At 43.6% G+C, this 27992-nt stretch overlaps 2 protein-coding genes across 8 annotated transcripts in view; one reads left to right on the top strand and one right to left on the bottom strand.

Annotated features, from left to right (window-relative positions):
* LOC121556303 (myosin-binding protein C, cardiac-type) overlaps window positions 1-435 on the top strand; it is a 57903-nt gene extending 57468 nt beyond the window's left edge. For all 7 annotated transcript variants that reach the window (XM_045216591.1, XM_045216590.1, XM_045216593.1 and 4 more), the window contains one exon: window positions 1-435. In XM_045216591.1, coding sequence (XP_045072526.1) covers window positions 1-50 — 50 coding nt within the window. In that variant the 3' untranslated portion in view covers window positions 51-435.
* Window positions 293-27594, bottom strand: LOC123485585 (leucine-rich repeat-containing G-protein coupled receptor 4-like). The gene is made up of 18 exons (XM_045216597.1): window positions 27167-27594; window positions 18975-19046; window positions 15514-15585; window positions 13261-13332; window positions 11350-11565; window positions 9689-9760; window positions 9003-9071; window positions 7872-7943; window positions 6909-6980; window positions 6572-6640; window positions 6319-6390; window positions 6143-6208; window positions 5945-6016; window positions 5562-5633; window positions 5299-5424; window positions 5034-5131; window positions 4877-4930; window positions 293-4779 (listed from the first exon to the last, which is right to left on the bottom strand). Exons 1-18 carry the CDS (start codon window positions 27427-27429, stop codon window positions 3434-3436), a joined length of 2955 nt encoding a protein of 984 aa, XP_045072532.1. The 5' UTR covers window positions 27430-27594; the 3' UTR covers window positions 293-3433.
* Between the last annotated feature and the right edge of the window lie 398 nt (window positions 27595-27992).

The following is a 27992-nucleotide window of genomic DNA, read 5'->3' on the forward strand; positions in this document are numbered from 1 at the left end:
CTCAAATCACCAAAGAGGAGAGGGAGAAGCAGATGAACAAGGCCGATTAGATGTAAAGAAGCCGGTTGAAGATACGGTGGATGTCCCATCTCATCCTACACATACCTCCACTGGCACCCTGGCCAGACTACAGCTCAATGTGAAGAGACCAGAGATAATCCATTAGCTTTCATTACCCTGTGTCCCACTTCCAGCCCGTTATGTGCACGTCAATCATCCCAATTCCCTGTCGTGAAATCATCTTACATAAGTCATCATAGACATTACATTAATCCACATTGGTTTATTGTACCTTTATTTATTTCATGTAATAATTTCAGGAGTAGCAGAGGACTGCATTGTTTGATTCACTCTGGCATCCTTTGTAGAAAAAGGTTGAGTATTAGTGGCAATGAGTTTGTTTTATGTCTGAAAAATAAATGCAAAGCTTTGTCATCGGGCAGTGGGCACCCCTTTTTTTCTCACTTATTCAAATGCAAGTCTATCCCAGGTTTCTAGGGTGCCCAATCATACTCATATTCCCAGCTGTAAACTGGTTATAATGCAAGTGAAGTAAACCACTATCCCTGGTGTGACCTGTTTGCTAGTGGGGCCTTATAAAACCCCACCATTGTTTAAAATGGGAAACAGACAGTGGACAGGGGTTAACTCTGAGATGAGTACACAGGTGGAGCAGCACTCGTATGCCTCATGCTGCCCTACCCACAGAACATGATCACTATGAGGTCAAAAAACAGTTGACGCTGTGACACTCGAATGCCAGTGGGAATTAACAAAAGCTGCAAGGTATTAACATAACAAAGCCTGACTAAGGCCAAAGAGGATACAGCAATGTGCTTAATGTGTTTGGCGCAGCGGGAGGTGTGAGGAGGGTTGGAATAGCTGGAATGTCCCATTCCCCCTGTGGCTGCATCGCTGGGAGGTTAAATGTTTGGTCAAGCCACGTCCATTGCCAAACAGGGTGTGAGAGGTAAGGCTGCTTCTGTTGGTTTCTGAGGTCCATTGCCAACCACCTACCTTCATTCACTAGCATACATTCACTAAACGTAAACACATAGTCAAACTGGGTGCAGATTTGACATGTCACATTCAAGACCATAGTTCCTGTGCACTTGTCCACGCTTCCACTTCCAGTAAGCATCCATCATGATGCCGTTACACCCCTTGTGAGGTTTAGATGTGTTAAAGGAACAGGGCCAACCAGTGTGAATCAGGTGACATGGACACCATCAACAGGGTTCTTTTTTTTTTTTTTACCCATAATGCAGTCAAAACTCTCCATACATCGGCCAGAGGAGCCAATTGAGAGAGGTGCCCTGGTGCCCTCTGGGCCATTTCTAGCCCTGAAGATTTCAACAGCACCGGTGAGTCCCACTATGGTCAGACAGAACCTAACACTGTAGGCAAAGAAAAACACTGACAGTCCTGACAAGGTCTAAATCAGGCCAACTCATCTGTGTGTCAAATAAATTACATGAATGAGTGAGAGTGTGGGTGTCTGAAATCTTGTACATAAAGCATCGTTTTTTTTTTTTTTAAGCAACTGGGTTTATATAGTTTGGTTTATAAAAATCACAGTATACAGTAAATACTATACATTCCTCCCACAATTGGCATTAACTAAAAGCGTGACTTAAAATTCAGTGACACTGTACAACCAGATGTATTTACAAACAAAGCCTACAGTTCAAACCAAAATAACAATAATAACAATATCAATAGCATAAGAACACACACCTTCTTACAAAGCACTGCTGGTAGCCACTAAAGTTGAAGAGGTAGCTTCCGTGGTTAGACAATGCATCCCATTCTTGATAATTGGTTTTTCTATCAAAAATAATTTACATATGGATAAACAGACAGCAATACACACCGATTTGGAATTTGCACGTACAGGCTTCAAACATCTCCAATACACTCTGGACAGTTGGTTGGGGTTAGAATTACACTCAGTCAAAATGTTGAGAAATCCACACAAAACTAAGAAACCAATGAGCTTCATAATATGGACACATTAACTAAATGTTTAGGGCAGTCTAGGCTTCCCTACATTGCCTAAATTCCTGAGCACTCACATGAATTACACATGTGGATACAGGCTCCTAGGGTGTGGTGCTGGCCCCATATGGTAAGTCATACTCATGCACATCAAACAGTCACACCTGATCCAATAAAATGTTTCATAGTGAAACATTATCTACATTTATTGTTGTTATTATATCATAATATATACCATGATATACATTACACTGGTGAGATGTGGGATTGTGAGCGTCCTGATCATAATGACTGGGTTGTGAGCACTAATTATGTCCAATTTAAGAGAAAGAAAAGCGAGCTTTAACTACAATGCAATCTGTCTCAGAGAACAATCCAGAAATGAAGGCCTTTGTGTGGCATTAACATTCAGCTTGCACTTGGTACATGCTGCATTCACCTTTCAAAGACCAACTTCCTGACACCTGAAATAACCTTGTCCGTGGCCCGGACATTCTGCTCCTCTTTAAGCAATAAATTAGAATGATCCGGGGGGAAAGCACAGTTCACCGAAATGATTTTCAGTCCAAGAGACAAAGCAAACAAGTCATAAAACTCTCCACAACTAGTGGGAAGACTGTTGTTAAAACAGTGCTCTCTTCCATTCCCACGTGACATTCAAGACTTTATCACTCATAGCGAGGAAGAATTGTTGACACTTATTGTCAAAGATGATAAACATTTAAGTTATTGTCTTGTACTACAGGGCATATGAACATACATGAACAGATTCAGACTGGAGATTCAGTTGCCTCACATTGGGAGGGCTGAAAATGCAGCTTTTGAATTATATTTAACACATTGTCAGTACCCCTTAATTTAAAACCGCTGCCATACAATTCTCCTTTCAGTTACTTTACATTCTCATATAGAAATTATGGCAAGGCTTTAAAATCGAAAGACCAGGGAATGACAACATATCACACAATAAGGAACCATATAGCTAGCTACAGGTAGAACCCACAAAAGGATGGCACATAGATCCTTGCGTTAGCAAGAGACGTGACAGATGAATTCAGGCTTGTAACATCTTGATAATGAGTTCGCTCTAAACCAAGAAGCAGGCACAGGTGGCAAGGTTTCCTCTTTTGTTACATATTTGACAGCCAGTTTTGGTGTTATCACACACAGGAATCAGTTCTAAATCCTGAAGGGCAAAACAAGTGTTGGCCAAAAGTCTCTGGGCTCAAAGAAGTCTAATTCAATGCCAGATTCACTTTTGTGATGTTTGAGTCTGTTTCACACAGTGATTAAAGAAGTGCTTCCTGAATGATTTGTGTGCAGGGACCCTGCACATGTTTTGTTGTGTATCAAAAACAGTTTGTTTTTGTTATATAGTGTCCAACCCACACACACAAACAAATACAGATGCACACACACACAGCTGTAGAGTTTCTCAGTCTTTGATGCGAGGTATGTTGTATGCGTAGTGGACCAGAGGGAGCCCTCGGCTCTGGCAGAAGCAGGCTCGTCCACAGGCCTGCACCTGGTCTGAACTGTCAGACACAAACGAGTCCCCCTCGTCAGCGTACTCTGACTGGGCTGAGGGCGTGCCGCTGTCTGCCCAGTAGCCCTCCGTACGCTGGCACGCTGCTGCACCAGCCGAGAGGGTTGGGCAGCTGTGGGACTTCACCAAGTGTCTGCAGACTGATGATGATGAGGAGGAAGATGTCCTGGCGTGTAGAGCCGCCTCGCAGCGCTCACACACGCCTGTTTCCCCACAAAGCTGGGAGTACACCCCACAGTCATAGCCCAGCCTTGTAGAGGAGTCCCTGTCCACAGCCCCAGAGCCCCCTGCACACTGACCAGCCTTCACCCCCCGGGCCACAGCTCCATGGCCCCGCAGCCGCAGCCAGTCCTCCCGGAAGGCGGGGCTGAAGAACACGTAGAGCACGGGGTTAAGGCATGCCGGCAAGGGGAAGAAGATGAGCGTAACGGACTTGGCGATCTCAGGGCCCCCCGCGGTGCCAGACCTGGCCAACAGAGGGGCGAAGGAGAAGGCTGCCACAGGGCAGAAGAAGATGCAGTTGGTAAATATGAGCCATGCCACGTGGCGTACGGCCCCTGCCTGCTCCTGGTCTGCCAGCTCCGCCCTGCCCAAGACACAGTACAGCTGGGTGTACACTGCTGCTGTGAACAGGTAGGCCAGGGCATTGAGCAACACCAGGGCCACAGTGACCCCCAGCGCAGGGCCCTCACCGCCAGAGAAGGGTAAACAGAGAGGGGAGGCTGAAGGGTCGCTGGTACTGAAGAGGGGCAGGCAGGCTGCTGCAGCCGCCAGGAGCCCCAGGAGAGCAGCCGCCAGGGCGAAGCGTCTTTCCCAGACCCCCCTCTCGCTGCTCCTCCTGGGCGAGATGGCCTTCCCCAGGAGCCCCCTCACCGCCACGCTGCGCTCCACAGCCGCCAGGGGCAACAGCAGCACCGCCCACTCTGAGGAGAACACCGCCAGGGCACCTGTCGCCCGGCAGCCCACCCCCGTCTCCCACCAGACCCCAAACTCAGCGAAGGAGCCCCAGGTGGCAGCATCCAGGACAGTGAGCACCCCCACATAGACCCCAGTGAGCAGGTTGGTGAGGGCCAGGAGGCCGACCAGCAGTCTGGCAGGGGAGAGGGCCGAGGCCCGGCGGGAGAAGGTGGCTGCCAGCACCAGGGTGTTGAAGATCAGAGCCACCAGGCAGATGAACCACACGGTCAGACGGATCATCCAGCTGCCCAGGAGGTGCTCACAGGGCTTGAAGGCTCCTGGAGGGGAGAAACAGAGTAAGCGTTCAGTTAGTAAGAGGTGTGATAATGTACACAATTCAATGCTGTAGATGACAATAAAGTGACTGTGGTTTACCTGGAGAGGGAGAGCAGTGCATTACCAGTGATATCCTCTCCACTTCTTCTCCACCTGGAACACAAATATTATTTAGCTAACCAATTTCAATATACTTTTTATCCCTCCTCTGAACAACACATTTTGACATCAGGAGTGGTCTAATGATATGTTTTACCTGTAACCTTCTTGATGTCCTCCTCATCAGTGGAAGTTGTTGAAGAATCACATCCCACAAATGCACAGCACTGGTAAGCATAGGGAACTGATACTGACCTGTAGACCACAATAGGACCATTATCATTCAAAGTGTTGCGTGACTCCAACCTCACAGTTGGACTTAAGTTTAGTTATTGTAAGTGAATTGGGTTTGGCCCTACAGTAAGTTCACATCTAGTTCAGGAAAGAGTGAGGTCATTTTGATGAATTACTTGGATTCTGACCTGAGTTTGGGGAGGCTCTTTGCAGTAAAAACATTTTTAATCTGCAGGTTTCCTGTGAGTTTCAGTTGGTTCAGGGAACTCAGTCCAGTTGTTGGAATGCTGGTCAGCGAGTTTAAACTCAGGTCTCTGAAACAAACAATACATATTAGCATAAATTCCTGGAACACACTAGCATATGTACACAGATATGTTTAAAACAGTAATGTATTAGTTATCATGACTTCACAGATTTAGTTTTTACCACAGTACAGTGTCATACTCACAGGTTTGTTAGCGCCGTCAAATAGAGAAAAGCATCTCTGTGGATGGTTTTAATTTCATTTCTACTCAGGTCCCTGCAGGAAAGAAAATGACTTAATGATGTGTTCAGAATCAGGGCAGCAAATTAAGCATGCTTTTTTAAAATTAGCCACTGGCATGAGCTAGTGAAAGCAGAACTGAGTTAATTTCCAATGAGATCTACTTAGGCCCTTCACCTTAAAGCCTCAAGGTACTATAGGCTGCAAGTGTGTGTGTGTGTGTCTGTTTGTACAAGACTGTGTGTGTGTTTGTACAAGACTGTGTGTGTGTGTGTGTGTGTGTCTGTTTGTACAAGACTGTGTGTGTGTGTGTGTGTGTGTGTGTGTGTGTGTGTGTGTGTACTCACAGCAAGCGCAGGGCAGACAGACCCTGGAAGGTGTCCCTGTCGATTTGCTGGATGTGGTTGTGCTGCAGGCTTCTATAATTAGGACAGAACACACAATATACACTCAGAAAAAGGTAGAAGATGGGGGTCATCTTGAGTGTAATGTTAAAAAATGTGTTTGTGCTCTTGCTCATATTCCCAACAATATACCATACTCACATTTCCTGCAGCTTTAGACAGCCCTGGAAGGAAGGCAGCTCCTCAATCTCATTGTAGGACAGGTCTCTGATGAGGCAAAAGGTTTTAAATAATGTAATCTGGAATGTCACCGGCATTTATGTGAAATAGATTAATAAGGTAGGATAAGGGTGAGAGGTGAGGTTGGGGATACTTACAGAGTCCACAGCACCTTGAGATCCTCACAGAGCTCAACCGGTATGGCAGCAATCTTTGTGCCTGTCAAAGTGCTGAGAAAGAAACTCTGAGTCAATTACCACTGACAAACTGTCTCACTTGACCTCAAACTAGGCAGAACAAAAAAACGAATTCACTCACAATATATCTAACATGAACACATTTATTATAATATTGTCAGTCAGTGTCAGTCGTGTATGTTGATGTAAAGAGTCAGCTGTATTGTGCACTCACAGACTCTCCAGGTTGTTAGTCCCAGTGAGACAGGGAAACTCCTGCATCATACTGGCTCCACGTAGCATCCTGAAACACATACCTCACAGGGTTAGAATGCAAACAGGCATGACAGACAAGAGACTGTAACTTTAGTCTGAATAACTGTCCACTCCTAACATTAGATCATGGTATGAAATAAGCACCTGAGCACCAGCGATATTCAGTGTATTGTATCACATTGTGATTTCATACACTGTTATTGTAAATCAGTCAATTCAGAGATCATTACCACACTATGAATACAATGTTCAGAGTACCAGACTTGGTTTTCTAACAGATATGGACAGGGACTTACAGGGAGTGCAGGTCAGACAGGTTCTGGAAGGCTGAAGTTCCCACAAAGGACAGGGGGTTGTCATACAGGTGGCTGGGGAAGATAAGCGAAGAGGACTCTGATAGTAAACTCATTTACTACTGAGAATGGCACCATCTTCTGGACAAGTTTCTTCTAGGGCCCATGGTCAGTCACTATATTCCCAGCTTGGTGCTGTCAGTCAGTCACTATATTACCAGCTTGGTGCTGTCAGTCAGTCACTATATTACCAGCTTGGTGCTGTCAGTCAGTCACTATATTACCAGCTTGGTGCTGTCAGTCAGTCACTATATTACCAGCTTGGTGCTGTCGGTCAGTCACTATATTACCAGCTTGGTGCTGTCAGTCAGTCACTATATTACCAGCTTGGTGCTGTCAGTCAGTCACTATATTACCAGCTTGGTGCTGTCAGTCAGTCACTATATTACCAGCTTGGTGCTGTCAGTCAGTCACTATATTACCAGCTTGGTGCTGTCAGTCAGTCACTATATTACCAGCTTGGTGCTGTCAGTCAGTCACTATATTACCAGCTTGGTGCTGTCAGTCAATCACTATATTACCAGCTTGGTGCTGTCAGTCAGTCACTATATTACCAGCTGGGTGCTGTCAGTCAGTCAGTTATGTGTGTAAATATGATCAACTGTACATACTAGTAGTGTTTCCCAGACCCCCCTCCAGGACTCCAGTCCTGGACTAACCCCAACAGTACACATTTTTTGTAGCCCCGGACAAGCAGACCTGATTCAACTAGTCAACTAATCATCAAGCACTCAATGAGTTGAATCAGGTGAGTTTGTCTGGAGCTACAACAAAAATGTGTGCTGTTGGGGGTACTGGAGGACTGGAGTTGGGGAACACTGTGCTAGTACATGAACATGTGAAGGCTTAAGGTTCTATTCAATAGTATTTGTTGACAGTAGGACTGGTTTTGAAGTATGGCCTTACATGGTGCGGAGCAAAGGGTTCCTGTGGAAGGCTCCCTCAGGTATGGCTGCTATGTCGTTGCTGTGAAATCCACTGGAGGAAAATGAAAACATACACAGTGTAACAATTATTCTAACCACACTGTTTGAATACACATATTTGGGATGAAGGTGGAATATTAAATGTGCAATAATACAGTTGCACAGAAGAACAAGATACAAATTGTGATTAGGAAAACAGATGGGTCCAAATTAAGTAAACTGTTATAGTTGCCAATATGTAAATGACCACTAATTCTGTATGCATGTTCTGCTATAGCTTCCTGATTTCTGTACTTAATGTGGCTAATTCCAGTTTTCACCATTATATGGCTTCTTTCAATCTAGTGCGTGTCAGTTATTTGATTGAAGGTTTTATTGCTAATGAATCTATACTGCTGTATAAACGTCATAAAACATGGTAAATTCCATATCTGTTCATTATTGTTTTTCCATCAGAAATATGAAAGAACACCATCTGGAGAACAGTTGTTACTGTCCACATCAAACGTTGTGAAGTCATGATCTATTGTTCAAGACAAAGCCCAGGTAATGTACCTAAGGTGCCTGCATCTTTTATCTAGTAGACATGTCCCTTAGATCCATCAAAAGTTCAAGGGATCAAGAAACCATTGTACAGGAACATTAAGAGAGCCTCTCTCTTTACTACACCTCTGACAGACAGGAGAAGAGCGCAACAAAAGAAAGGAAAGGAAAACAGATAGAGGAGTGTATTCTTGGGGCCACTATTCAGACCCCGTCATTAATCTCTCAGCTCCCCCTGCCAAGGTTCACAGTTCCACTGAGACACATCAACAGCTCACATTTCTACAGAAACACTGCAGCCTGCACGCAACTACAGTTACACTGGAGAAAAGACTAGGGGTCTCCTCTTTTTTCAGAAAAGGATATCACCTCTAGGCCACATGCCACTTCCTGACTAAACAACCTAATCACTCAAAGTTGACGTTTCAGATTCAAAATAATCTCACAAAGGGAATCTGTGTACGCATGTGCATCCCTGTGTGTGTGTGTCGGTGTCGGTTTGTGTGTGTGTGTGTGCTTCCATTTGTGACTGTGTGCGTGCATGCGTTTGTCATGGGACAGTACTCACAGCTCCTTCAGTTTGGGCAGAGCCTGGATTGCTTCTGGGAAGGTCATCAGGTTGTTGAAGTTAAGATCCCTGAGGGGCCAAAAGGAGCAGGGAGTTCCATAATCATTACACCACACACCACAGCACACTCAATCATACTGTAACCATTCACTAGCAGTGCTGTGCAAACATATGGTCACCTTAATGATACTAAAATATTGATCTTCCAGCTTCACGCACTACACTAGAAAACATTATCTTGATGGGATATCCAGTGTTCACGAATAGCCAAGTGTACTGTAGTTCCCATGACAGACTGGAGTGGTCACATATAAGGTAGGCTCCTTTAGTAGGTCAGACAATTCTCTTTATGCTTTATCAGTGTCAACGTTGTGAGTGAGTGTGACACTGCAAAAATGACTGTAACAGCAATGGTACGTTTAATATGGCTGCTGTTAAACCATAGGTCAGAATGTCTCTGTCCTCTCCGGACTAAAGATGTTGTGTCACTGTTCAGGCTGGCGACGCAGGAGGAAGCGAACAATGGGAGGGTAGTGCAGATAGCCATCATGGACTCCGCTCCATTTATCCTGGAGCAATTACAGGAGGAAGTGGACACACTGACGTCCCGGCCGCTCTGGGTGTGGGGGGGGGTGGGTGGCTCACACACACACACTTTTAATGAGTTTGTATTCAAATGTACTTACAGCGTCTCTAGGTTCTCCAGCCCCGTGAAGCAGCTCTCCCCAATCTCCTTAATTCTGTTATTATGCAGATGCCTGGAAGATAAAGGATATATTTATATTCCATTCCCGGCTCAAAATAGACTTCAATGTTGCAGACGAGCCAAAACGGACATTGAACAACAGAAGGAACATGTATAGGATATCTAGTCTACGTGATTGAACATGCAGAGAGGTTTCATAGGGTTCCGTCTGGGTTTTTAAGCAGGATATAATATAGCTATTCTGAGTGACATACAACACACATAAAACAAAATGCTCAATCCGCCACATGGCATCCCATCCTTTGTGGATGAACAATGCAGCACTTTTCACATCTCCCACACTCCCTGCCTGATAGTAAGACCCAATTCAATCTATTCATAAGGTAAAGGTAAATGTCCTCTGCAGCTATCATCAGAGATCACAGTGATTGGTAAGTCAGGTATCAGTGTGAGTGCTGGTGTGTCGAAGTCTGATGGATTCAAGGTCTTTTCTTCCTGTTTATTCTTGTCAGCCACTAGGGACACAGCTATGTCCTTTTTCCCTCCAACTGGGCCCTGCAGCAATAGCATTTTTCTTGTGAGTGTGTGTGCGTGCTCACGTGCGTTTGTGTGTGCGTGCGTGCGTGCGTGCGTGCAAGTGAGTGCATTTGTGTTTGTAGGGGCATTCCACAGTAAGTGATGGCTTCATACAGTATGTTGATATATTTAACTGAGAATTTCATTTGACTTGGAGTGGAATGGATTTGAACATCTGCAATGTTTGAATGGTAGAGAAGTGTAATCTGATGATTTGCTCCTTTAACACTTTGTTTAAAAACATTAAAATAATCTTACATGTAACTGTCTTTCATAATAAAATGGAGATAGTTCTATTACCCATGATTCTACATGTTCTTCTTCCAATTGCTACCACACAGATGTAAATCTCCACCAAAAATAGCAAATATCTGTCCTACATCTGAATCTACAGTATATTATCAATGAGTTGAACCCCCCAAACTCTCCCCTAAGGGAGGGAGCACAGAACAGATCCTCCGTTTTGACTTGAATAGATCAGACATGGTTTCAAATACTATCTTGAGTTTACTGAGCTTGCCTGACACTGTCACATCCTGATCGGTTTCACCTGTCTTTGTGCTTGTCTCCACCCCCCTCCAGGTGTCGCCCATCTTCTCCATGATCCCCTGTGCATTTATCCCTGTGTTCTCTGTTTGTCTGTTGCCAGTTCGTCTTGTCAGGTCTTACCAGCGTGCTTTCCCGTTTTCCTGTTTCTCAAGTGTTTATTTCCTAGTTTCCCCGGTTCGGACCATTCTGCCTGCCCTGACCCCGAGCCTGCCTGCCGTCCTGTACCTGGCTGACTCTGTCCTGATTACGAACCTCTGCCTGCCCTCGACCTGCCCTTTGCCTGCCCCGTGTTCTAATAAATTATTATTGAGAACTGTACTAACTGCCTCCTGTGTCTGCATCTGGGTCATATCCTGAGTCGTGATAGGCACAATGGAACCAATAGAATAATCACAAGGAGTCCAAACCCTGTCCATCTTGCACTCCAGGCAGACTGGAGCAAACACTAAAAATATTTGAAAGATTTTAAATAGTATTTCAGCCCAGGTCTGGAATAGATAGATCTGCAGCACTCACAGCACCACCAGACTGGAGAGGTTGGCAAAGGCATTGTTGGGGATGTGGGTGATGCGGTTGAGTGCCAGGGTGAGAGCCTGCAGGTTAGCCTGGTGTCTCATGGGGCCCACTGGGACCTCCGTCAGGCTGTTGTCATCCAGCCAGAGGTGGCGGAGCTGCTGCAGGCCCTCAAAGCTATCCTCAGGCACCGTCGTGATGTGGTTGGCATCCAGACGTCTGCAGAGGGAGGGGGGGAAATAGATTTTAGAAACCTTTATCTTACTAGTTATGTCACAGCAATGTGTGAATCCTGTCATACATTCACCACCATTAACATTCTCACGTTGAGGACATTTCATATTGAAACAGCACATAACATAGAGAGAGAAAGCGAGAGAGAGAGCATGAAGGGCCAAGTAAGGAATGGTATTTATGAGGTATTTCTATTGCCTCAGTAGAAAAACATTACACTATGGTCTTCCATTTTAAACAGCTTTCCATTTCCCTTACTCTTATCAACCACAAATATTTGAATGACCCATTGGATAGCCTACTGCATTATAATGTATGTATTGTATGGTGTTACTATACAAATTGGAATTTCATTATTCTTCTAAATATTCTGTATTTACTTCTAACTATTTAGACTGTTCTGGTGAGGACTACAATAAAAGGTTTTAAATAGCTTTGTTTGACAATCAAGGATTCTACTAAATCTTAACCGTTCTAGTTTTGTATTTGGCTGCTGCTGCACATTCTGTTCATCATTCATGAAACATGCTCCTTAATGCTGGTATCACAACGTTCGCCTCTTCCTCAACAAAAGCTCTATCCCTTTGTAATTCCGTCTTCCCTTCACAGCCTAGCTGGGTTTCACCTCTCCTCTCCCTCTCTCTCTTTCTCTCCACCTCCATGACTCCAATTTCTCTCTCCCCCTCTAAATTCCCTACGAGTCTGTGTTGGAAGCAGAAAGGCACGATGATTGACATCTAACTCTCAAAGGCATTATAGAAACCCAGCTAGGCTCTGCCAACATATTACTTCAGCTACAGACCTTAACCCCTAAGAGAGAAAAGACTTCTGCAAAAAAGAGAAGGGACAAAAGAGGGAAATCATGGGACTGAGGGAAAGGATCTGGAGAGGTGATAATGGCAGAAGCTGGATTTTCAGCACATCCCGAGACCAGGCTTCCAGCTGGATCTCATCCCTACACTATTCACAGTCAGAGTCAAAGAGGCACGGGAGAAACAAAAGATGGGGTAATGCTCAGTCATAGTCCCTCAGAGAGTGACATGCAGTAGTCACAGAGAGTCACTAAGTCAAGAGAAGAGACGCTGTGGAGGCTGGGGATTTGGAAACCAGTGCAGGGCTCTACACTGACCTTTACAAGGAGCACGTGTGCGCCTAAGTTGAAAAATGTAGGCGGACACAAAGACATATAGGAGCACAATGAAAAATATTTGAGTTATTAAAGCTAGAATCCTTAATTTTTCTAGGCACACTGGTGTTCCTAAATAAAAATTCCAGGTCGCATAGCAAAATATTAAAATGGTCGCACTGTAGAGCCCTGCAGTGTCTAGGAAGCATAACAACCCACACACATCCCTTTCAAACCCATACAGGCAAAAACCAACCACATAAATAAATCCAGGATGTCTAACTGTTGGTGAATGCAACGTGGTGGGGGGTAGAGACAGCATGTTAACCAGATGGTTATTGTGTGAGCTGTGTGAAGGTTAGTGCAATGATGCAGACCAGTCTAGAGGAAGCTATTAGTTCAATTGGATTGTAGAGTGAATGATTCCCATTGTAAATGTCATGATTATGCTTACGATGTCCATTTGAGGAGTTTTGCCATTTCAAGTCTCTAAAAGGTGTGTGTGTGTGCACAGTCGTGTAATTCCAGATGGATGAAGAGATAGGGGGACTCACAGAGACTGTAGAGAGTAGAGGTTCTTTAGAGCTGTACTTGGAACAGTCTTCAGCTGGTTATTCTGCAACATCCTGAGGGAGAGAACACAGTTTTATAACCTGAACTGTGGTCGCACCAACATGCCTCCTCATTACAATTTCTGCACAACCAGCAGTCATGTGGTGCATACGAGAATGAGAAGATCAGCTCTGTATTGAGTTAAAGTGTGAACACAGTATGAAAATGTATGCACTCACTACTGCAAATCGCTCTGGATTAAAGCGTATGCTAAATGACTAAAATGTAAATTGAAAATGAACACAAAAGCATCACAAAGTGTTGCAGCCTCTCAACCTCTTATCTCTGTAAAGGGTCAACGTCATTGACTCTAACTAGCACCTCAGGCTTTGTTGCATAAGCTTGTGTATGGGTTCGGAGTGAGGTAGTGTGTACAGCATGTATTAGAGTATAATTGACTGTGGGGAGGATGTGTGTGTCTGAGCACAGACGTTTGTTTCTGCATGCATATCCCATATGAAAAAATACTATAGTATTCACAGTGGACTTTACTCACTTACAGTTTACTATAGTATAAATACTATAGTAAAAAAAAAAAGTATATTCTATAGTAATTACTGTAGCTTTTTTGCGGACTGTAGTATACTGTAGTATCTACTGTAGTATTTTTGCGGACATTACTGTGGTATTTACTAAAGTTATTTTATTGTCTATGACATAGAAGTGGGGGGCTTTCTCTTTGACTAAACCTACTGGAGAAATACTAAAAGACCACATTTTCCATAACCTGTAGGTAGGTAGGACTGGGGTCTGAACGGAAAGTTCAGAGGTTCTCCTCTTTTCTATAACCATAGGGAACGCAATACACTTAGTGTATAAAACATTAAGAACACATTCCTAATATTGAGTTGCACCCCATTTTGCCCTCAGAACAGACTCAATTTGTCGAGGCATGAACTCTACAAGGTGTTGAAAGCATTCCACAGGGATGCTGACGCCAATGCTTCCATTACATTACATTACATTTTAGTCATTTAGCAGACGCTCTTATCCAGAGCGACTTACAGGAGCAATTAGGGTTAAGTGCCTTGCTCAAGGGCACATTTACGTCATTTAGCAGACGCTCTTATCCAGAGCTTCCCACAGTTGTGTCAAGTTGGCTGGATGTCCTTTGAGCGGTGGACCATTCTTGATACACACGGGAAACTGTTGAGCTTGAAAAACCCAGCAGCGTTGCAGTTCTTGACACACCCAAACCGGTGTGCCTGGCACCTCCTACCATTAAATATTTTGTCTTTCCCATTCATCCACTGAATGGCACACATACACAATCCATGTCTCAATTGTCTCAAGGCTTGAAAATCCTTATTTAACCTGTCTCCCCTCTCCTTCATCTACACTGATTGAAGTGGATTTAACAAGTGACATCTATAAGGGATGATAGCTTTTACCTGGATTTACCTGGTCAGTTTATGTCAAGGAAATGTTTTGTCCACTCAGTGTATATGGTCTATACTTGGCATGTATGTTTCTCACTTACAGGTGGCACAAATTGCAGAATGTTGTGTTTTTGCTGATATTTCTGCAGTACTTACTACTGTGTTTTTTGTGGATAATACTGTTGTATTTACTATAGTATTCTACAGTATACTACTAAAGCACATACTACTAGTACTACACATGATCGAGGATACTACAGTTTGTAGTATAGTATTCGACACTGGATACTATAGAATTCTATAGTAGGTACTGTAGTATTCTATAGTAAAGTAGTATTTTCTTCTTATGTGGGACGTGAGTACTTGACCAGAGTGAGTAAGAGGGTTAGTATCTGTCTGTGGATCCTAGTCTCTACTGGACACAGATGTGGTTATGGTGACTATCTCCCTTCCTCTCCACTATCAGTAGTCTCTGTCGTCAAAGCAGGCTAGGGCCCAGGGGAACAGGCCCTCTGGTTTCCTGCCTCCACTCACACACACACGTCATATGGCCACCGCTCGTTGGGAAGGAAGTGAACACCTCTGTTTTATTTCATTCACCTGTATTTCATTCACCAGTTTTATTTACAGGTGTGTGTGTGTGTGTGAATGTCTGTGTGTTTGCTTTTGTGTGGGTTGTGCCCGAGCACACACCAGTATTGGACTTTGAACCCTTGGCTCAATGTACTGTCACAGAACATACAGGTATTATATGAGTGTTTGTCTGTGTGTGCGTGTTGTAAGTGTGTGTGTAGGACCAATGAGTGGCATACTTACAGGACTTTGAGCTGATGCAGTCCAGACAGAGCGTCAGGGTGGATGAATGAGAGGTCATTTCCTGCCAGTCGTCTGAGGTAGAGAGAGAGAGGAAGAGAAAGAAAGAGAGAAAGAGAGGGGAAGAGAAAAATATGGTGATAAATTTCTATTTGCATCGAAAGCTAAACAATGATTCATACAGTAATCTATATGTTGTTGATACAACTTTCAAAGCAGTCAATTTAACAGCTTCACTTTGAAATGTTAATACATACAAGATTGAAAGTCATCAACCAAAAAAACAAATGAAAACACCTCACATGCTCCAGTTTGTGTTATCAAGCATAGCATAACATAACATAACGCCTGGGGTGCCAAAGCGACCTGTCAGTGCGACGGCATGTTGTCACTTCACCAGATACTCTGGGAAGAGAGTGGCCGCATAAGGACTGGACCTGGGTTTCCCCCTCCTGGGCCTGGTCTACCTCCCTTCCCCTTCCAGCCAGGATATCAGGAGGAACTGGACGTGGTGAATAATCATGTGGGGCGGAATGTCAGGGACTCATGGCTCCACCAAATCTGGCCTGGGAGATTAGCACCAGATTGATCACCCTCTGCAACTTGAGTCGGGTGGCGTTAGATTATCCTGCAGCCAATAGCTGCTGGGAGTGAGCCTGAGAGCCTGGGGAATCTGAGTAACAACTCCCACCATGCCCCGAATACAACCTCAATGCACCCCTTACTGGGGCCTGCTGGGGACACACTTCCAGGGATGTCGAACACTGTTGGTCCATCATATGACAACCAGACAGCATCATATGACAGGGTCTCTAGTCTAAACACACAAACACTAGTGGCGGGACGTCCACTGTGATCCAATGGCAGACCATGTTTACAATAACATATTTGTTGTGGGTGACAAACATGGTTAGGATTTGAAGGCTATATAATGGTTCATGCGCTCCAACTTGACTTGGCTCTGGCTCAAACCAAATGATTGCCTTCCAGTGGTGGAATCCACAGGACACACTTCACCATCAAACAACCAAATCAATTCTCATGTGTCTTTGTCAACTATTCATTGACTGAATTGTTGCCTTTTGACAGCATTTTCATTATTTCCCAGCAGTAATTGAACTCTTGAAGCACTTGTAGTCAAAGGAGCCAGTTTCATGCACATAAATCAAGCCTACTCCTTGACTCTATTGCACTAAATTGGCTGCAATTGCAATCCCAACTACTGACAATTATTTAGCAAAAAAAAGTTTAAACAATCTTGGTTTACAACATTTGTAAGATAATCGAGAAAATGAAAACAAAATTAATTAGGCCTAATTTGACTAAATGCACCCAATGCTTTATATGAATCTAGGACTCCAATAATACAGCTTCAAGTTTGAAAGCAGAGTAGGATTTATGTGCAAATTGTATGTGGTTAGTGTGTCTGCCAGATTTATAAGGTACTGTAAACTTTACGTCCACAGCCTTGGAGCTGGTCAACGCCCACATGTCTACGGCCCAGCCACCACACGCAGGCCTGCTAACAAATTGCCAAGACATCCTTCACGTTTCAGGGTGAAGAACCTCCCCACCCATTCCCTTTCTCTCAACAAATTCAGAACACGTCCCTCTAGGCTTTGATGAGGGCAGAAGAATGTGCTAAGCCTTGTCGAGGAAAGACTAAATCCTCCCCTTCTGTAGCACCACTCCCACAGCCATTCTATTTCACTAATACATTCACTGGTAGACAACATAGACGTTTACAACATCAGAAAGTAAAGAGATTAGGGACACACGCTCATAGAGACAAATGTGTGCAGACACACAGACACATACACACGCGCACACACAACCTTAAGCACACTAAACACAAATTGAGGGGGACGACTCCCCTACATCTCTTGATCTGTCAGCATGGTGGCTAGGCTGTGTTGTGCTTTGTTCAGGATGGGAGGTGTGTGCGAAGGAGGGTTGCGTGACTATCAGAGAGGGAATGTTCCTTTCTGGGCATGTCCCCCTCTCTCTTAGTCGGCCCTCAAGGCTGGAGCTGTGGTTCAGTGACACTACAACACCACGGGCTATAGAGCCATCCGCTCAGTTCACTCAATGAAACCTTATGATTTGTTTCAAGGATAAGGCTAAACAAACACAAATTAAAAACTCTAGACACCTGTCAACAAAACAGCGTTCCGAAGCACGAATCTAACCGCTAGGCCCTACAGTGCTGCTCAGTAGGGTTGGGCGGTATCCCGATTTTCATACCGTTTCTGTACCATACCGGGGTATTCGTTATTACTGGCAGTGCACACAAGGGGCGCTATTTCAAACAAAACAAAAAACGTTTTTGTTTAGTTTTTTTGGGGCACAGAACAATTTAGGCAAAAAGGGATCTTGATCCAGGAGGGGATTGAATGTCTCTGCTGTAACCAAGAAGCTTGATCTTGACATCTTGCCACTTAGCTTGTAAGTTAGCAAACCAGATGCATAGCTGGAGCCCTCAGCCGAATATAATTTATTTGACACATCTTAGATTTCTTAGTGTTATACTTAACTTATAGTTAAAAGCAGTGGTGTAGCACGCACACCATTTTTTAAAACAGTATTGAAAATCATACCGTCAGTATTTCGAAATATACCGTACCCCGGGGAATCTCCCAAGCCTACTGCTCAGCTCCAGAGCAGGATGGAACCCAGAGAACAGGTTTCACTATGTATATATGACACTGGGCAGAGACCCCTGCCCCTGCCTGAAAGGTAATGTTGAGTGGTAGAGTGCAAGCGGGTGCGTTTTAGCCTGGTTGTCATGGAAACCATTGTTTTGCCTTCTTCCTTCCTGCCTTGCATTCCTCCTTACAATGCGATGAAAAGTAAATTGCCCTTTGACAAAACAGATGAAGTAGGCCTAGTGTTTGGAAAAGAAGAGAGCGAAGACTGGTTCGAGATGAAAGACACACAGGCTAAAATAACATGGATACAAAAGCAGCACTGGGAGCAGAATAGTGTTAGCTGGTCATTTTGCATTCTCAGGGTTGCATGTTACCTGATATCAGGTAGACAGATCTTATCTTTACTTCCAGCTCTGAACCAGACAGAGGGGTATTTAAAGAGTAAGAGAGACGACAAACACACGCTAAGATTAGATATGCTCATTGAATGGGTCCCAGAACTGAGACCATGCAGTTGCCATCCTGTTAATTCTCAAATAAAATACAAGAAGAAGACGTGATGCATCTCACATAGATTTTCTCTAGAATCATACATAGCCTATAGTCATGGTACTTTTCGCCCTTTGTGAAAACACTGCAACTTAGCCGACTCTACAATGGCATGACTCTTTGGTGTAAAATAAACTACAGGGTTCTTTATATCTTGTTGATCAAACACATAATACAACTGGTCTGTTGTGGTTGAAAACCACTGATTATCATATGCATGTGACAAAAACTGTATTGGGTAATGTACAAGAAAAGATGAATACTCACAGTTCTTCTAGATAGGGGAAGTTCTTGAAGACGAATGCCGGGAGCTCTGTGATGTTATTCATGCTGATGTCACTGTGGAACCAAACAACAAGTGTCATGAGTGGATCAGTATTTCTCTCAGGTTAGAAACAGAACACGGCCCTGATTCCAATTCAAATCTCAAACAATCAAGCTGGACTTATACTCCTAAAGACGCAACAACAGAGAATTGCAGAAATAATACATAATGTATGGTAGTGGGTAACAAATTAATCTTTTTGGAGGCATAACTAGTAAGTAATTGCTCGGAAGCATGCTTTCAACACTGTTACATTGGTTTTCCTGTAGATTGGTAGAGGGAAAGTACTGTCATCTTCCCAAGGAGCATAATGATTCATTTGGGCCAAAACAGGTCCCCAGCAGCACTGTAAAACCTTGAAGAAACCCTACTCATATGGCCCAAGGGACGTTCGCTTTTCCATCTCACTGCAGGGAAAGATAGGCATGTAGCAGCACGACAACTATGCAGACAACACTCATGTTTCTTCCCCACCTGACTAATTCAGTATGTGACTTAGATATGTAATACATAGAGAGTAACCATGGGCAAAAATTGTCATCGAATCCAACTGAAGTTCTAGGAATTGATGAGAGATTGTTATATAGGCAGGTTTAGTAAAGATCGTAAACTCATTTTAGAAGGATCCTAAAGCAGCCTACAGATTAGTGCACATCCAACAAAAATGACACAGGCTATAGTATAAAAAGACTGCAAAAATGGTATGACGCCATAGCCATTCCCTTGTGTTCCACAACTCAACAGAGAGTAGCTTTTAACTTAGGAATCCATTCATTGGTTTCAAAGAGGAGCCTATAGACACCAGATGTTAGAGTTGAAGTACAACACAGGGGGCCAGTATGAAAAATTAAAAATAATGTATGCACTCACTAACTGTATGTCGCTCTGGATAAGAGCGTCTGCTAAATGACTAAAATGTAAAATGTAACAGGACTGAAAAAACATCCTGCATTTGTTAATGAAGCTAAACCCCAAAAAAATTGTCCATCTTGAATTTCACTACCAGGCCTCCCAAAGTTTTGCATGTGTGTGCATGTAGGACTTTGGATCCAAAGGATAATATCGCCCGCCACACTCCCACCCCCCACGTTCAAGCTACAAAGGCCCCCAACAGAAGCCCTCATCGTCCCTGCCATCTCTCTTTCCCATCTCTAGGTTACCTAGCTTATCCAATTGCCTTCTAGGCTCTGTACAATGGAGCTTCCACCTTGATTCCCCCGTTCCCCCCGCATCCCCCCCCCCTACGGACTCTCCTGGGGCGTTGTGGGGCCACTATTTGGAAGGCTTTCCCGGTGGTCCCTCCTTTGGATACATTCTGTCTTGCTGACAGCACCCCTACACCCGCACCCTGTAACCATCTTTCACAGGCTGTTGACTGCCATGGTCAAGAGTGCAGGCAGCCACAGGGACAGGATGAAAGGGTGGCCTGTGAATGCCGTCATCCTCCCTTCCGGCTGCTTTAGTCATCAGGGGGCCTGCCTATCCTATATAGAAATACAGTTGTGATACATATAGAACAGACAAAAAACAGCACTATTTCTGAAGCAAAAAAAGTTATATGCCCACTGGTTTGAGGGTATGAAATGTCAACATGACATCAAATAATGCAAAGGTGTCACTTTGGGCTCATAGCAGCCTTGGTGGGAAATGGAAAGAATCACATTTCTAGCAAGAGTTGCCAAAAGTTTCACTTCTCAAGCCAGATTGCCTTACAGAAAGAAAAAAAGAGATCAGTGACAAAGAAATCCTTCAAAACACTAATCACATCCAACAGAGGAAAGTATGGGGAGCAGGCAGCGGAGGCTGTTGTCAAGTCTCAACAGAGCACCTTTAAAACTCCCTGGGATTTCACCTCCAATCCAAGTAAATGGAGACATATAGATCCTCTTAGCTCAGATGTTTTTTTTTGTTACTAAAAGACACATGATACCTTTCCAAACTCACTTTTGCGGTCAATGTCAAAGACCAAATCTATACCTTTGAAACAATTTCAAAATAAGCAATAATTAATCATCTCTGCTATGATGCAAGATGAACATATTTATTCTATCTCTGCATTATCTCAAAGCCAACCACAACCTCTCCATGGTAAGAGGGTCAAAAAGAGGTCAACTCTGTTCAAGTCTCTGGCAAGTGAGAAATTATACTTGTTATTTAGTGGCTTATTTGTGTGGTCTCTGATGGTTGGAGCATGGTTTTAGAAAAGTTTATGGTCATAAGCACATCCTTAAAACTTTGGTGCTGGGCTAATAAAGAAGGCCTGCACACTGTTTATGTTCCCAATTCACCACTTTATTGACAACGTTTCGATCCGAAACTGATCTTGGTCAGCATGGTTTTAACCTGAGCTCAGGGTTAGCTTCCCCCTCACAATTACACAGGCCACTGGTGTTTGCCCACAGACCAGACAAGGACCTCACCAAAGCCACACAACAACCACAGAGCTCCACATTCCAGACAGAGAAATATACATGGAGTGTGCCAAGACAGTGCAAAGCAGACCAAAAAGAGATTCAAATTAAAGCGACTCTAAAACCAAGGCGTGTATATGTGGTATGTGTGTGGGTGGATCAGACACTCTGGCTGGCATGGAGCCATGAGAGGGAGGGAGCGACCATGCCAAGAACAGCAAGAACAGTAAGGATTGACAGACAGGACAACAGCAGATAAGTAAGATAGAGATTTGGGAAAAAGGTTACTACGTCCTTCCTTTGAAGATCTCTGGGTGATGAGTTGGAGGGCGTTAAGGTAGCAAGTGTAAAAGTATCTGATGTATTCTCTGAAAGGGCCTTGCTTCAAGGTGGCATAGCCTTAGTTCAGGTGCACCATGAATCCCAAGGTGATCTTCAAAAGGAGGACAACTTCACTTCTTCAATACCTTTTGGCAGTGTTTATTTAGCCGGCTAATCAATATCCTGCCGGTAGATCATTTGTTGAGGTAGAGAAGCCAAACAGGGCACCAACCCAACCACCTGCTACCATTGACTCCCTCAGAAGTAAAGCAAACTCAGTAATGCTTTGACTTTTTAGCCCCCTGGTCCCATGACAACAGAGTTGTGGGAAAGGTGCAGGTAATGGGTAACTATTTTCTCGGCTGTTTCTTATTGACTAGAGAGGAGGTGAAGGTGGTGAGAATTGAGGAAGATGGCTGAGGTTCCCTGGCTGCCATGCTGGAAAGGAACAAGGGCACTTTGTATACACAGACGGGCAGAGTGTTCTACCATGGGAGTGCAGAGAAGGTCAAGCATTTACCACATGGGTACAAGGGGAGACTGATTCACTATAGCTAGAGTACAAACAACCAGCCTGCAAGGCAAACATGTCAGTCCTAAAACGGTGAGAGACAGAGGGGGAGAGAAGTGATTGATATGGGTATGGGAGTTGTTGTTGTTGGCTTTCATTAAACGTATTGTTATTTTGCTATACTAATGTATGCTTTGTATGCCAATTTACAACATTGAATTGAACCGAGAGAGATTGACAGAGAATGTGATGATGAGAGTTGGAGAGGATTATGGAAAAAGAGGATGAAAATTGGGAAGATGAGGAAGTGATTAGAAGTAAAAGAGAGTGAGAGTTGTGTATGAGGGAGAGAGAGAAAGAGACAGACAGAGCGGGGGGGTAAACATTCTACCATCTAGCAGTCATCCTGTTTGGGAGCGGGAACCAGTGACTGGCTCCTTTCACCTCTGCTGACCATGAACAAAATATAATTCAGCTTAAGATGGATAGAGGGCACCAATGGCGAGTGAGCTAGCTGGACCAGTGGACTGAAAGGGCACCTAGTCCCCTATCCCCCTCCCTCCCCCTAAACTTGTGCTTGTTCACACTATGAAATGACTTCAATTGAAATGAGATGTGAGAAGGACCTCTATCCCAAACCCTCATGTCCCCGAAGCACACATGAGAGCGGTGCACACAGTCACCAAGCCCTCAAGAGGCTGAGATGTTCTTTCATCACTCAGTATCCAGCAGAGATGCAGCAGGCATCCACTGTCAGAGGGGAAATTGGTGTACAGGGTGAGGGGGTTCCAGAACTTATTTCTCTCTCTCACCTGTTCTCCTCAGGCAGGAGAGTCTCAATTTCAGCTGCCAATAAAATAACGTCATGTACACACCAACATGCTGCAGGCAGCTCCACCCCCAGCCTGCCTCTCCAACCTTCCCCCTGGGCTGCTGGCTGGTGCCAACAACACACTGATTTATGGACTGATAAAACAAAGGGCACAGGCCACTTCCCATCTGTGTCAAATTCCCATAAGATTATGCAAATCAACAGATGCATAAATGTATTGTAGGATATTGCCAACGAAAGTGGTAATGTACAGTACTGAATATTATTTTGTGACCAAGTATATTGGTTACTAATTTTGACGAATGACGAAGTAATGCTCTCTAAATAACAACAAATGCAGGACAAGAGCAGGTCTAGTCATACATCTGTCTGAAACTATTCCAATTTAAAAGGACATTCCAGAATTCCAAGGCCAGAAATCCAACAAAAGACCTGACTTTCAAAAGATGAAGTTAATGTTTGTGGTCCTATTTATTTTAGTTCTCTTCATACAGAACTGCTGCCCTCCATTCTCCTCTCTGCTTCTATGTCCAACAGTTTCAGTACATTCATGGGGTGGCAGATTGCACTGGATGGAATCACAGGAGGAAAATCCCAAACAAAGCCAACCTTCTAGGAAACCATTCTCCCACCTGTGGGGACAGCAGGGCCTGCAATGTTCCTCCTGTAAGACTGCTGGACCTGTCTGCTTCTGTCATTATCTCTCTCTCTCTCTGTGTGTGTGTGTGTGTCAATTTCCCTGTCCATGAATCTCTCCCTTCAGTAATTTTCCATATCTCAATTTATCAAGCTCCTCACTACTTGCCTGTCTTGTTGATCCCTGTCTGTTTCTGCTGTTTGAGCAAAAAAGCTTATAATTGCCACTAAACGTCACAGCAGATTATGTGTACCCCAAAGAATAGACTAGTGTGTCAGCAAACAAGCAACTTAATGTAAAGTGTTACCAAAATATGTTTCTAGAAGAGTACTAAGGATGTAATTCCACTTTTGATGAGTGATACCTGAGATTAAATTGACATTATGGAGGTGAATATTTTGTTTAGTTCTTTAAAAACAAACATTAGCTCACTTCCGGTAAGGAGCATTACCAGCTCAGCACAGCCTCCCTGTGCATTAGCTCTGACAAAAGAGTCTTTCTACAGCTGTGATGTGTCGCACTAATCCATCATGACCCCTGCCCTCTCTGCTCACCAAAACACAGAAGGAATGGAAAGAAGGGGAGTTTAAAAGACGGAGAAGAGACATTGAATGGAGAGAGGGAGAGAGAGAGAAATACAGAGAGAGAGAAATAGAAAGAGAGAGACAGCTGCACTAAGGGTCAATTCCACAGTAACAGACCAATAAAACATTACTTGAAAATGTATTTCAAACAGAAACCAATGATTGACCACTTAACAATTTCCACTGAACATTTTACAAAAGCACATTTACTTGAAGAACAGTGCAGATGCAGTTTGGTAACATAATTATGTTTTGTACTGTTTGTGCCATCATTCTTTTACCAAACTTTGCATCTGCACTGTTCTACAAGTAAATGTGTTTTTGTAAAATGTTCTGTGGAAATTGCTAAGTAGTCCCTGTGCATGAAGTTGTATCATTTGCTTAATTTTGAAATCACTGGTTTTTGTTTGACATACATTTTAAAGTGAAAAATCACTCTGTTAGCGTGGAATTGCCCTAACGCAACCCGTCAAATACTCGGAGGGCTTGAACTGAATATATCACATAGTTATGAGCTAAAAAGCTGTCACAAAGCATTTAGTTAACCTTGCTCAGTGTAGGCGCACAAGAAGCCTCCTCGCCCCACACTTCCAATCGTAATAAGTAGACTTGGCAATTGTAATACAATATTTGGGGATACGTTGGTAACTTACATGCAAGTCTGAAAAGAACATGGTGTTTGATAACAGCATACATTACACTGTGTCTTAGTTGACACATTGGTAAATACCACTGTTTCTCTTCAGTTTACCAGACACAAAACATCCCTACATTGGCGGTTTATTGGGTCAACTAGAGCTTGCGGATTTCTACAATTCTGCCGGATATTAATGCACTCAAGAAGTTAAAAAAATTGACTTACAGTCCATGTGGTGTAATGTTCAGGTACCTAGGTGGAAATAAAGGTAAAAACCAATCCCTCAGCTTGTGTTAAGTAAATAAAGGTGATGGTGATATTGTATATATTTCAATTTCTCATTCAGTCTTGGATATGAAACTGTTCTGTATCAATACCCACCAGGCCCAGACGTCAGTTCAACGTCTATTTCAAGTTGGTTCAACGTAATTTCACAACTTTGATTCAACCAGTGTGTGCCCAGAGGGTAGTCTTCTCAAGGTCAGATCCTTCCTTCTTTTCTACATTAGGAAGCACATTTCCTTGGTCCACCTTCAATGAATAACACATAGCCCATTTGACGCCCTTGGGCGGCTGCTCAGTTTATCATTAACTAAGACATTGTGAAACCTTTAAGGCTAGTTAACCAGAAATGTATTAACTATGTAGTCCCAGTCTCTCCTCAGTTAGTAATGCTCTTCCTCTCTAGTAAGGTAGGGCAGAGCAACTTCCTTTTCTTGGTACAGAGACAAAGACAGATATAATGGCGGAATCACAGGGAATACAGAAAAGAAACCATGACCATTCCTTCAAATCAACTATAGGCTAACTAAAAGATCCATGTCATAGGGCTTTTGGTTTAGTTGTTATTTTGTGGTGTTGATCACAACAGCTTTTTCCTTTCGGCGGTTCCTGGCCAAGATCCAGAAAATGTTTTTCTTAGTTAAAAATATACAGTCTACAAACAATTTCACATTGCACATTTTCCCCATGTTGATAAGTTGATTGAGCCACAATTTTGCAACTTAGGAAACTTTGGAAGTAGAGTAAATAAGACTTAATTTTTTACAGTAAAGTGTTACCCAACTGACTAATTCTGGGGTAAATTCTGGGGTATCCCTGTAAGATGAATTTGAAAGGTTTTCCTGCATCACTTTGTAAAGGACATGTTATGCATATGTAAAGGATATGTCATGCAGATATCAGAATACCAACCACAACAACTGTCTCTGAGATGATGAGTAAGTGTGTCCACAGTGTTTTCTTTTAGGGGCAGGCATACACCTAAAGTGACCTGGGACTTTCTCTGCCATAATGTGAGTTGGTAAGTGGAGCAGCATTCAGGATAAACAAACAGTCCCAGGCAGGTACAATCACCTTCCTGCCTGGGTATTTCTGGGACCTCTGTATGTCTGATCGCCAATATTATAAAGATCAAATTAAAGGTATACACCAAAGCATTATATGAGGTTCCCTCTGTCAATGCCTGTTCGGAATCAAACCTCCACCTTCTCACAACCACAGGCACAAGACGTCTTCATAGTTGTATTCCATCACATCTCACCAAGGAGTCAGTCCAGACTACAGAGCCAAGTCAGGCCGAAGAATCAGCAAATGAAGACAAATCCACCTTCTTGCTGTAACCGATGATGGACTACTATTCCACATGTCCCTGAATATGAGTGTAAACGATCATGGCCGTGGTCTAAGAAAGTGAAGGTTCAGGTCCCAGGCCAAGGAATATGCTATAGCTTGTATGCTTTCCAGTAGAGTAAAAACTAGGGTATATGAGGTATCATTTTAAGGAAAGTTCAGCAAGTGAATGAGTTTGGACCAGCATCAACAATTTTGGCAACCATTGCATTAAAAAAAAAAATAGCCTAGCCAATACTATATATACTGTATCAACCTTTTGTTTTATGGCCTATTTTTCCTCTGGCTGTTCTTCATTCTTTGTGTTTGCCCACTTATACCAACCACAATAATGTGTTTGTTATTAGTTTAATAACTGATCCACAACCAGAAGTTGTATAAACGCACTCTATTATTTGGCTTCATTGACAGCCATTGTGCAAAAGTTTGCTCTAGTAGTGACGTGGAGAGGTATCCCTCTCGAGTAAGTAGTGGCCAACCTTGCCGTTACAAACACGTCCTAACCAGGGAGAGAGATTGATTGTAGGTTTAATCGTGTTTTATTACAGTTTCAATGTGTTGATACTTACAGATAGTAGGTGAAGGCGCTTAGACCAGTTGGAACAGTGGTCAGACCCTTCCCAGAGCAATCCGCGCCTCCGTCCTCGTCGCAGCTGCATGAGGACGAACATATAGCCGGAGTGGATTGTCCTTGACCAGCGGCACCATCCCGTAGTGAACACAACCGCAAAAATATCCAGATGACAAACACACGCATGTTCTTCTTCTGTTCAGATTGAGCAAAAATGGCTTTATGTTTCTCTCTTATAAGGACATGTAGGCTAATTTTCATGTGACTGCTCCGTTGTGGTGGCTTGTCCAAGAAGCTTGAATACGTATTATTTTTTATAGGTAGTCGACCACTTCAAGAATATAAAATGTTAATGCATCAGTCCCACCAAAAATATATCATTAACTACCCCTGTCAAACCTGGGTATTTTTCTTTACTCAAACAATGCGGTTTACTTGCACTAGAAAAGTGTCCTCTATGCATCCCGTGTGGAGTGTTGGTCCCCATAAAAAATAAGTAGCACCAGTCCACACAGACGACAAAATCGGCACCTTTTGCTTTTTTCCGTTTTCGTTGTCCCATTAAATCAGCAAACCAGGCGGATCCGTGCGTGGTCAAAATAAGAAGCTTCAATACAATTCTCCAACCGGAATGGGAAACATTTGGTGCCTTGTTTTTGCTATCGTTTCCCTCTCCTGATTTGTTTCCTGTAGAAAAACAGTCAGCTTTCAGCCATTCCTCACGTTTCCTTCCTTTGCTCCCTGCCACCAGCAGCCCGCTTTTTCTTGCTCACTCGGTAAGCACCCTGCCGGACAACCTGCCACACGATCTGCTGAATACAGTA

This window comes from Coregonus clupeaformis, unplaced genomic scaffold (assembly GCF_020615455.1).
Source record: "Coregonus clupeaformis isolate EN_2021a unplaced genomic scaffold, ASM2061545v1 scaf0746, whole genome shotgun sequence".
In the NCBI taxonomy this organism is placed as follows: Eukaryota; Metazoa; Chordata; class Actinopteri; order Salmoniformes; family Salmonidae; genus Coregonus; species Coregonus clupeaformis.

Bases quoted from the DNA above. Each gene is read 5' to 3' on its own strand.
- LOC123485585 (XM_045216597.1), bottom strand. From the start codon at position 27,429: ATGAAAATTAGCCTACATGTCCTTATAAGAGAGAAACATAAAGCCATT. The intron at 9,072-9,688 runs GTAAGTACATTT...TTGGCCCCTCAG, and splicing joins CTGGAGAACCTAGAGACGCT to GGATCTTAACTTCAACAACC. The intron at 6,391-6,571 runs GTGAGTGCACAA...TTTCTTTCTCAG, and splicing joins ACTAACAACCTGGAGAGTCT to CACTTTGACAGGCACAAAGA.